We start from the raw sequence: 12,022 nt of genomic DNA, 5'->3' as shown, positions 1-12,022 counted from the left end.
CGTGAGTTGTATTTGTGTTTTTCATATTTTGGTGGTTTCGGTAATCGAAAATGTCCTAATCAATACAGTGAGAGCGAACTTTCAGGTTCGTTTTTTCAGGTTATTGGATAGGAAATTTAATGAGAATTCCAAAAATGTTCTTAAAATAGTCACTTTCTCACTCCAAGTAGGTTTTACAGGCGATTTTGTCCCTGACTGTCCTTTTAAACTATTTCTGGCAGTTCAAACTTTGACACTCCTTTTTTCGCTGACTGTACCAAATTTTTTAACGTTTTTTCAGGTTATTAGACAGGATATTGAATGAGGATTCCAAAAATGTGCTTAAAACAGTCATTTTCTCACTCCAAGTGGGTTTTACGTGGGATTTTGTTCTTGACTGGCAGTTCAAAGTTTGACACTCCTTTTCTCGCTGACTGTACCAAATTTTTTTACGTTTTTTCTGGTTATTGGATAGGAAATTTAATGAGGATTCCAAAAATGTGCTTAAAACAGTCACTTTCTCACTCCAAGTAGGTTTTATAGGCGATTTTGTCCCTGACTGTCCTTTCAAACTGTGTTTCTGGCAGTTCAAACTTTGACATTCTTTTTTCTCGCTGACTGTGCCAATTTTTTTTACGTTTTTTTCAGGTTATTGGATGGGAAATTTAATGAGGATTCCAAAAATGTGCTTAAAACAGTCACTTTCTCACTCCAAGTAGGTTTTATAGGCGATTTTGTCCCTGACTGTCCTTTCAAACTGTTTCTGGCAGTTCAAAGTTTGACACTCCTTTTCTCGCTGACTGTACCAAATTTATTAACGTTTTTCAGGTTATTGGATAGGAAATTTAATGAGGATTCCAAAAATGTGCTTAAAACAGTCACTTTCTCACTCCAAGTAGGTTTTACAGGCGATTTTGTCCCTGACTGTCCTTTCAAACTGTGTTTCTGGCAGTTCAAACTTTGACATTCTTTTTTCTCGCTGACTGTACCAATTTTTTTTACGTTTTTTTCAGGTTATTGGATGGGAAATTTAATGAGGATTCCAAAAATGTACTTAAAACAGTCACTTTCTCACTCCAAGTAGGTTTTACAGGCGATTTTGTCCCTGACTGTCCTTTCAAACTGTGTTTCTGGCAGTTCAAACTTTGACTCTCCCTTTCTCGCTGACTATACTAAACTTTTTTACGTTTTTTCAGGTTGTTGGATAGGAAATTTAATGAGGATTCCAAAAATGTGCTTAAAACAGTCACTTTTTTACTCCAAGTAGGTTTTACAGGCGATTTTGTCCCTGACTGTCCTTTCAAACTGTGTTTCTGGCAGTTCAAACTTTGACTCTCCCTTTCTCGCTGACTGTACCAAATTTTTTAACGTTTTTTCACGTTATTGGATAGGAAATTTAATGAGGATTCCAAAAATGTTCTTAAAACAGTCATTTTCTCACTCCAAGTGAGTTTTACAGGCGATTTTGTCCCTGACTGTCCTTTTAAACTATTTCTGGCAGTTCAAACTTTGACACTCCTTTTCTCGCTGACTGTACCAAATTTTTTTACGTTTTTTCAGGTTATTGGATAGGAAATTTAATGAGGATTCCAAAAATGTACTTAAAACAGTCACTTTCTCACTCCAAGTAGGTTTTACAGGCGATTTTGTCCCTGACTGTCCTTTCAAACTGTGTTTCTGGCAGTTCAAACTTTGACATTCTTTTTTCTCGCTGACTGTACCAATTTTTTTTACGTTTTTTTCAGGTTATTGGATGGGAAATTTAATGAGGATTCCAAAAATGTACTTAAAACAGTCACTTTCTCACTCCAAGTAGGTTTTACAGGCGATTTTGTCCCTGACTGTCCTTTCAAACTGTGTTTCTGGCAGTTCAAACTTTGACTCTCCCTTTCTCGCTGACTATACTAAACTTTTTTACGTTTTTTCAGGTTGTTGGATAGGAAATTTAATGAGGATTCCAAAAATGTGCTTAAAACAGTCACTTTTTTACTCCAAGTAGGTTTTACAGGCGATTTTGTCCCTGACTGTCCTTTCAAACTGTGTTTCTGGCAGTTCAAACTTTGACTCTCCCTTTCTCGCTGACTGTACCAAATTTTTTAACGTTTTTTCACGTTATTGGATAGGAAATTTAATGAGGATTCCAAAAATGTTCTTAAAACAGTCATTTTCTCACTCCAAGTGAGTTTTACAGGCGATTTTGTCCCTGACTGTCCTTTTAAACTATTTCTGGCAGTTCAAACTTTGACACTCCTTTTCTCGCTGACTGTACCAAATTTTTTTACGTTTTTTCAGGTTATTGGATAGGAAATTTAATGAGGATTCCAAAAATGTACTTAAAACAGTCACTTTCTCACTCCAAGTAGGTTTTACAGGCGATTTTGTCCCTGACTGTCCTTTCAAACTGTGTTTCTGGCAGTTCAAACTTTGACATTCTTTTTTCTCGCTGACTGTACCAATTTTTTTTACGTTTTTTTTCAGGTTATTGGATGGGAAATTTAATGAGGATTCCAAAAATGTACTTAAAACAGTCACTTTCTCACTCCAAGTAGGTTTTACAGGCGATTTTGTCCCTGACTGTCCTTTCAAACTGTGTTTCTGGCAGTTCAAACTTTAGCACTCCTTTTCTCGCTGACTGTACCAAATTTTTTTACGTTTTTTCAGGTTATTGGATAGGAAATTTAATGAGAATTCCAAAAATGTTCTTAAAACAGTCACTTTCTCACTCCAGGTAGGTTTTATAGGCGTTTTTGTCCCTGACTGTTCTTTCAAACTGTGTTTCTGGCAGTTCAAACTTTGACACTCCTTTTCTCGCTGACTGTACCAAATTTTTTAACGTTTTTTTCACGTTATTGGATAGGAAATTTAATGAGGATTTCAAAAATTTACTTAAAACAGTCACTTTCTCACTCCAAGTAGGTTTTACAGGAGATTTTGTCCCTGACTGTCCTTTCAAACTGTGTTTCTGGCAGTTCAAACTTTGACATTCTTTTTTCTCGCTGACTGTACCAAATTTTTTAACGTTTTTTCTGGTTATTGGATAGGAAATTTAATGAGGATTCCGAAAATGTGCTTAAAACAGTCACTTTCTCACTCCAAGTGGGTTTTACAGGCGATTTTGTTCCTGACTGCCCTTTCAAACTGTGTTTCTGGCAGTTCAAATGTTGACACTCCTTTTCTCGCTGACTGTACCAAATTTTTTTACGTTTTTTCAGGTTATTGGATAGGAAATTTAATGAGGATTTCAAAAATTTACTTAAAACAGTCACTTTCTCAGTCCAAGTAGGTTTTACAGGAGATTTTGTCACTAACTGTCCTTTCAAACTATGTTTCTGGCAGTTCAAACGTTGACATTCCTTTTTTCGCTGACTGTACCAAATTTTTTTAACGTTTTTTTAGGTTATTGGATAGGAAATTTAATGAGAATTCCAAAAATGTTCTTAAAACAGTCACTTTCTCACTCCAGGTAGGTTTTATAGGCGTTTTTGTCCCTGACTGTTCTTTCAAACTGTGTTTCTGGCAGTTCAAACTTTGACACTCCTTTTCTCGCTGACTGTACCAAATTTTTTAACGTTTTTTTCACGTTATTGGATAGGAAATTTAATGAGGATTTCAAAAATTTACTTAAAACAGTCACTTTCTCACTCCAAGTAGGTTTTACAGGAGATTTTGTCCCTGACTGTCCTTTCAAACTGTGTTTCTGGCAGTTCAAACTTTGACACTCCTTTTCTCGCTGACTGTACCAAATTTTTTAACGTTTTTTTCACGTTATTGGATAGGAAATTTAATGAGGACTCCAAAAATGTACTTAAAACAGTCACTTTCTCACTCCAAGTAGGTTTTATAGGCGATTTTGTCCCTGACTGTCTTTTCAAACTGTGTTTCTGTCAGTTCAAACTTTGACACTTCTCGCTGACTGTACCAAATTTTTTAACGTCTTTTCAGGTTATTGGATAGGAAATTTAATGAGGATTCCAAAAATGTGCTTAAAACAGTCACTTTCTCACTCCAAGTAGGTTTTACAGGCGATTTTGTCCCTGACTGTCCTTTTAAACTATTTCTGGCAGTTCAAACTTTGACTCTCCCTTTCTCGCTGACTGTACCAAATTTTTTAACGTTTTTTCACGTTATTGGATAGGAAATTTAATGAGGATTCCAAAAATGTTCTTAAAACAGTCATTTTCTCACTCCAAGTGAGTTTTACAGGCGATTTTGTCCCTGACTGTCCTTTTAAACTATTTCTGGCAGTTCAAACTTTGACACTCCTTTTCTCGCTGACTGTACCAAATTTTTTTACGTTTTTTCAGGTTATTGGATAGGAAATTTAATGAGGATTCCAAAAATGTACTTAAAACAGTCACCTTCTCACTCCAAGTAGGTTTTACAGGCGATTTTGTCCCTGACTGTCCTTTCAAACTGTGTTTCTGGCAGTTCAAACTTTGACATTCTTTTTTCTCGCTGACTGTACCAATTTTTTTTACGTTTTTTTCAGGTTATTGGATGGGAAATTTAATGAGGATTCCAAAAATGTACTTAAAACAGTCACTTTCTCACTCCAAGTAGGTTTTACAGGCGATTTTGTCCCTGACTGTCCTTTCAAACTGTGTTTCTGGCAGTTCAAACTTTAGCACTCCTTTTCTCGCTGACTGTACCAAATTTTTTTACGTTTTTTCAGGTTATTGGATAGGAAATTTAATGAGGATTCCAAAAATGTGCGTAAAACAGTCACTTTCTCACTCCAAGTAGGTTTTATAGGCGATTTTGTCCCTGACTGTCCTTTCAAACTGTGTTTCTGGCAGTTCAAACTTTGACATTCTTTTTTCTCGCTGACTGTACCAATTTTTTTTACGTTTTTTTCAGGTTATTGGATGGGAAATTTAATGAGGATTCCAAAAATGTACTTAAAACAGTCACTTTCTCACTCCAAGTAGGTTTTACAGGCGATTTTGTCCCTGACTGTCCTTTCAAACTGTGTTTCTGGCAGTTCAAACTTTAGCACTCCTTTTCTCGCTGACTGTACCAAATTTTTTTACGTTTTTTTCAGGTTATTGGATAGGAAATTTAATGAGGATTCCAAAAATGTGCGTAAAACAGTCACTTTCTCACTCCAAGTAGGTTTTATAGGCGATTTTGTCCCTGACTGTCCTTTCAAACTGTGTTTCTGGCAGTTCAAACTTTGACATTCTTTTTTCTCGCTGACTGTACCAATTTTTTTTACGTTTTTTTCAGGTTATTGGATGGGAAATTTAATGAGGATTCCAAAAATGTACTTAAAACAGTCACTTTCTCACTCCAAGTAGGTTTTACAGGCGATTTTGTCCCTGACTGTCCTTTCAAACTGTGTTTCTGGCAGTTCAAACTTTAGCACTCCTTTTCTCGCTGACTGTACCAAATTTTTTTACGTTTTTTCAGGTTATTGGATAGGAAATTTAATGAGGATTCCAAAAATGTGCGTAAAACAGTCACTTTCTCACTCCAAGTAGGTTTTATAGGCGATTTTGTCCCTGACTGTCCTTTCAAACTGTGTTTCTGGCAGTTCAAACTTTGACATTCTTTTTTCTCGCTGACTGTACCAATTTTTTTTACGTTTTTTTCAGGTTATTGGATGGGAAATTTAATGAGGATTCCAAAAATGTACTTAAAACAGTCACTTTCTCACTCCAAGTAGGTTTTACAGGCGATTTTGTCCCTGACTGTCCTTTCAAACTGTGTTTCTGGCAGTTCAAACTTTAGCACTCCTTTTCTCGCTGACTGTACCAAATTTTTTTACGTTTTTTCAGGTTATTGGATAGGAAATTTAATGAGGATTCCAAAAATGTGCGTAAAACAGTCACTTTCTCACTCCAAGTAGGTTTTATAGGCGATTTTGTCCCTGACTGTCCTTTCAAACTGTGTTTCTGGCAGTTCAAACTTTGACATTCTTTTTTCTCGCTGACTGTACCAAATTTTTTAACGTTTTTTTCTGGTTATTGGATAGGAAATTTAATGAGGATTCCAAAAATGTGCGTAAAACAGTCACTTTCTCACTCCAAGTAGGTTTTATAGGCGATTTTGTCCCTGACTGTCCTTTCAAACTGTGTTTCTGGCAGTTCAAACTTTGACATTCTTTTTTCTCGCTGACTGTACCAAATTTTTTAACGTTTTTTCTGGTTATTGGATAGGAAATTTAATGAGGATTCCGAAAATGTGCTTAAAACAGTCACTTTCTCACTCCAAGTGGGTTTTACAGGCGATTTTGTTCCTGACTGCCCTTTCAAACTGTGTTTCTGGCAGTTCAAATGTTGACACTCCTTTTCTCGCTGACTGTACCAAATTTTTTTACGTTTTTTCAGGTTATTGGATAGGAAATTTAATGAGGATTCCAAAAATGTGCGTAAAACAGTCACTTTCTCACTCCAAGTAGGTTTTATAGGCGATTTTGTCCCTGACTGTCCTTTCAAACTGTGTTTCTGGCAGTTCAAACTTTGACATTCTTTTTTCTCGCTGACTGTACCAATTTTTTTTACGTTTTTTTCAGGTTATTGGATGGGAAATTTAATGAGGATTCCAAAAATGTACTTAAAACAGTCACTTTCTCACTCCAAGTAGGTTTTACAGGCGATTTTGTCCCTGACTGTCCTTTCAAACTGTGTTTCTGGCAGTTCAAACTTTAGCACTCCTTTTCTCGCTGACTGTACCAAATTTTTTTACGTTTTTTCAGGTTATTGGATAGGAAATTTAATGAGGATTCCAAAAATGTGCGTAAAACAGTCACTTTCTCACTCCAAGTAGGTTTTATAGGCGATTTTGTCCCTGACTGTCCTTTCAAACTGTGTTTCTGGCAGTTCAAACTTTGACATTCTTTTTTCTCGCTGACTGTACCAAATTTTTTAACGTTTTTTCTGGTTATTGGATAGGAAATTTAATGAGGATTCCAAAAATGTGCGTAAAACAGTCACTTTCTCACTCCAAGTAGGTTTTATAGGCGATTTTGTCCCTGACTGTCCTTTCAAACTGTGTTTCTGGCAGTTCAAACTTTGACATTCTTTTTTCTCGCTGACTGTACCAAATTTTTTAACGTTTTTTCTGGTTATTGGATAGGAAATTTAATGAGGATTCCGAAAATGTGCTTAAAACAGTCACTTTCTCACTCCAAGTGGGTTTTACAGGCGATTTTGTTCCTGACTGCCCTTTCAAACTGTGTTTCTGGCAGTTCAAATGTTGACACTCCTTTTCTCGCTGACTGTACCAAATTTTTTTACGTTTTTTCAGGTTATTGGATAGGAAATTTAATGAGGATTCCAAAAATGTACTTAAAACCGTCACTTTCTCACTCCAAGTAGGTTTTACAGGCGATTTTGTCCCTGACTGTCCTTTTAAACTATTTCTGGCAGTTCAAACTTTGACACTCCTTTTCTCGTTGACTGTACCAAATTTTTTAACGTTTTTTCAGGTTATTGGATAGGAAATTTAATGAGGATTTCAAAAATTTACTTAAAACAGTCACTTTCTCAGTCCAAGTAGGTTTTACAGGAGATTTTGTCACTAACTGTCCTTTCAAACTATGTTTCTGGCAGTTCAAACGTTGACATTCCTTTTTTCGCTGACTGTACCAAATTTTTTTAACGTTTTTTTTAGGTTATTGGATAGGAAATTTAATGAGAATTCCAAAAATGTTCTTAAAACAGTCACTTTCTCACTCCAGGTAGGTTTTATAGGCGTTTTTGTCCCTGACTGTTCTTTCAAACTGTGTTTCTGGCAGTTCAAACTTTGACACTCCTTTTCTCGCTGACTGTACCAAATTTTTTAACGTTTTTTTCACGTTATTGGATAGGAAATTTAATGAGGATTTCAAAAATTTACTTAAAACAGTCACTTTCTCACTCCAAGTAGGTTTTACAGGAGATTTTGTCCCTGACTGTCTTTTCAAACTGTGTTTCTGTCAGTTCAAACTTTGACACTTCTCGCTGACTGTACCAAATTTTTTAACGTCTTTTCAGGTTATTGGATAGGAAATTTAATGAGGATTCCAAAAATGTGCTTAAAACAGTCACTTTCTCACTCCAAGTAGGTTTTACAGGCGATTTTGTCCCTGACTGTCCTTTTAAACTATTTCTGGCAGTTCAAACTTTGACACTCCTTTTCTCGCTGACTGTACCAAATTTTTTAGCGTGTTTACAGGTTATTGAATAGGAGATTTAATGAGAATACCAAAAATGTGCTTAAAACAGTCACTTTCTCACTCCAAGTAGGTTTTATAGGCGATTTTGTCCCTGACTGTCTTTTCAAACTGTGTTTCTGTCAGTTCAAACTTTGACACTTCTCGCTGACTGTACCAAATTTTTTAACGTCTTTTCAGGTTATTGGATAGGAAATTTAATGAGGATTCCAAAAATGTGCTTAAAACAGTCACTTTCTCACTCCAAGTAGGTTTTACAGGCGATTTTGTCCCTGACTGTCCTTTTAAACTATTTCTGGCAGTTCAAACTTTGACACTCCTTTTCTCGCTGACTGTACCAAATTTTTTAGCGTGTTTACAGGTTATTGAATAGGAGATTTAATGAGAATACCAAAAATGTGCTTAAAACAGTCACTTTCTCACTCCAAGTAGGTTTTATAGGCGATTTTGTCCCTGACTGTCCTTTCAAACTGTTTCTGGCAGTTCAAATTTTGACACTCCTTTTCTCGCTGACTGTACCAAATTTTTTTACGTTTTTTCTGGTTATTGGATAGGAAATTTAATGAGGATTCCAAAAATGTGCTTAAAACAGTCACTTTCTCACTCCAAGTAGGTTTTATAGGCGATTTTGTCCCTGACTGTCCTTTCAAACTGTTTTTGGCAGTTCAAACTTTGACACTCCTTTTCTCGCTGACTGTACCAATTTTTTTTACGTTTTTTTCAGGTTATTGGATGGGAAATTTAATGAGGATTCCAAAAATGTACTTAAAACAGTCACTTTCTCACTCCAAGTAGGTTTTACAGGCGATTTTGTCACTGACTGTCCTTTCACACTGTGTTTCTGGCAGTTCAAACTTTGACACTCCTTTTCTCGCTGACTGTACCAATTTTTTTAACGTTTTTTCACGTTATTGGATAGGAAATTTAATGAGAATTCCAAAAATGTTCTTAAAACAGTCACTTTCTCACTCCAGGTAGGTTTTATAGGCGTTTTTGTCCCTGACTGTTCTTTCAAACTGTGTTTCTGGCAGTTCAAACTTTGACACTCCTTTTCTCGCTGACTGTACCAAATTTTTTAACGTTTTTTTCACGTTATTGGATAGGAAATTTAATGAGGATTTCAAAAATTTACTTAAAACAGTCACTTTCTCACTCCAAGTAGGTTTTACAGGAGATTTTGTCCCTGACTGTCCTTTCAAACTGTGTTTCTGGCAGTTCATACTTTGACACTCCTTTTCTCGCTGACTGTACCAAATTTTTTAACGTTTTTTCACGTTATTGGATAGGAAATTTAATGAGGATTCCAAAAATGTACTTAAAACAGTCACTTTCTCACTCCAAGTAGGTTTTATAGGCGATTTTGTCCCTGACTGTCTTTTCAAACTGTGTTTCTGTCAGTTCAAACTTTGACACTTCTCGCTGACTGTACCAAATTTTTTAACGTCTTTTCAGGTTATTGGATAGGAAATTTAATGAGGATTCCAAAAATGTACTTAAAACAGTCACTTTCTCACTCCAAGTAGGTTTTACAGGCGATTTTGTCCCTGACTGTCCTTTCAAACTGTGTTTTTGGCAGTTCAAACTTTGACTCTCCTTTTCTCGCTGACTGTACGAAATTTTTACAGTTATTTTGACAGTTGACTATATGAACTTTTTACGGCTGTCAAAGAACAATTTAAATTCCTACACTTTGGTGAAAACTAGAGTGACGTAAGTGTCAAAATGACTGAATTACGAGCTGTCTAAATGAACCAAGTCGAGTGACACCAATAAGTGCAATGTTGTCTTTATTGTTAAATTTTGACGTTATTTTGACAGTTGACTATATGAACTTTTTACGGATGTCAAAAGACAATTCAAAATTCTACAATTTAGTGAAAACTAGAGTGACGTAACTGTCAAAATGACTGAATTGGGGACTTGACACGAATAAGAACAAAACTTAACAAATCACACGTGACATTGAGATTTTCTGGACATATTTCTCTGATTATTAGTTGGAGATTATTTCTGCGAACAGACTTAATAAGTAACATTGTTTTGACAGTTTGACGAGCATCTCACTGTTTTGGAGAACAAGTTGGCGTCGGAACAAGAGAAGGCGGCTCAGGACGACGAATCTTGGATCGGAGGCGAGGAGGACGGTTATCCGACCAGTGAGCATGACAGAGGCGTAAGTAAAACTATTTTCTAAAATTTACGAATAAAAGTCCACTTTGCGGGGTAAGTATCAATGTCTTTTTCCGCACCTACGAGGTCAAAATGTATTTAAATGCGTGTTTTATGTTCAAATCCACTCTCAAATGATACTGGTAAATGTCTACACAATATAGCTCAAAGTGTCATTTTGAAATTATTGAGCTGGCTAAATTTCTAAGATTTTCCAAAGAAGAGCAGAAGAATGTCTTAAAATATGTTCGTGCTAGTTAATTGTCTGAAATTTTCAAGAGAAGAGTAAACGAATGTTTTGGCTAATTGCTTAAGATTTTCAAAAGAAAATCGGAAGAATGTATTCAAATAACTGATCTGGCCAAGTGTCAAAAATTCTCAAAAGAAGAGAGGAAGAATGTGTGGAAATGGCTGAGTTGGCTAATTTTCCAAAAGTTTTAAGAGAAGAGTAAAAGAATGTGTTGAAATGATTGAGCTGGCAAAGTGCCTAAAATAATTTTTAAAAGAAGAGCGGAAGAATGTGTTGAAATGATTGTGCTGGTTAGTTATCAAACATTTTTTATGAGAAGAGTCGAAAAATGTGTTGCAATGAATGTGCTGGCAAAATGCCCAAAACTTTCAAGAGAAGAGAAGAAGAATCTGTTGAATCAGCTGGCAAAGTGCCTACAATTTTCGAAAAAAGAGCAGAAGAATATATTGAAATGATTGTGCTGGTTAGTTGCCCAAAATTCTCACGAAAAGCGTAGAGGAGTGTGTTGATATGATTAAGCTGGCTAATTATCTAAGATGTTCAAGATAAAAGCAATAGATTGTAGTTTCATCGGAAAATCGTTCTTATTGACATGATTTAAAACTTAATTGTCAATTTTGATTTACAGAAACCTGTTTTAGGTATCCACAAGTTTAACCGTTTCTACTCTTAAGGAGGAACTAAAATCTCAGAGACACGTTTTATATCAAATTCTACAAGAAAACGTTTCTAAATCGTGATTTTTGCAACTTTAGAGCATAGTTTGACAGTTTTGACGTTAGTGACAGTTGTCACGTGATTGTAGAACACTATTTAGCTAGACGGCCACGTGATAATTGTCAAAATATCTGTCATAAATCTCACAGACACGTTTTATATCAAATTCTACAAGAAAACGTTTCTAAACATTGATTTTTGCAACTTTAGAGCATAGTTTGACAGTTTTGACGTTAGTGACAGTTGTCACGTGATCGTAGAACACTATTTAGCTAGCCGGCCATGTGACAATTGTCAAAATTACGGTCATCAATCTCAAAAACACGTTTTATATCAAATACTGCAAGAAAACGTTTCTAAACCCTGATTTTTGCAACTTTAGAGCATGGTTTGACGTTAGTGACAGTTGTCACGTGATTGTAGAACACTATTTAGCTAGACGGCCACGTGACAATTGTCAATATAACTGACATAATTCTCAAAAACACGTTTTATATAAAATTCTACAAGAAAACGTTTCTAAACCCTGATTTTTGCAACTTTAGAGCATAGTTTGACAGTTTTGATGTTAGTGAGAGTTGTCACGTGTTCGTAGAACACTATTTAGCTAGACGGTCACGTGACAATTGTCGAAATAACTGTCATAAATCTCAGAAACACGTTTTATGCCAAATACTGCAAGAGAACGTTTCTAAACCCTGATTTTTGCAACTTTAGAGCATGATTTGACAGTTTCGACATTAGTGACAGTT

The 12,022-nt window shown here is 35.7% G+C and overlaps 1 protein-coding gene across 3 annotated transcripts in view; it reads left to right on the top strand.

Annotated features, from left to right (window-relative positions):
• Taf1 (TATA-box binding protein associated factor 1) overlaps positions 1–12,022 on the top strand; it is a 282,189-nt gene that overhangs the window by 242,160 nt on the left and 28,007 nt on the right. For all 3 annotated transcript variants that reach the window (XM_081991790.1, XM_081991789.1, XM_081991788.1), the window contains one exon: positions 10,182–10,307. In XM_081991790.1, the coding sequence (XP_081847916.1) occupies positions 10,182–10,307 (126 nt within the window). The remainder of the gene's footprint in view (positions 1–10,181; positions 10,308–12,022) is intronic.

The sequence above is a fragment of the Ips typographus genome, linkage group LG13 (genome assembly GCF_016097725.1).
Source record: "Ips typographus isolate SLU linkage group LG13, UJ_Ityp_2.0, whole genome shotgun sequence".
Taxonomy (NCBI): domain Eukaryota; kingdom Metazoa; phylum Arthropoda; class Insecta; order Coleoptera; family Curculionidae; genus Ips; species Ips typographus.
Note: the sequence above shows the minus strand (reverse complement) of the source record. Positions and strands in the feature narration are given on the sequence as shown.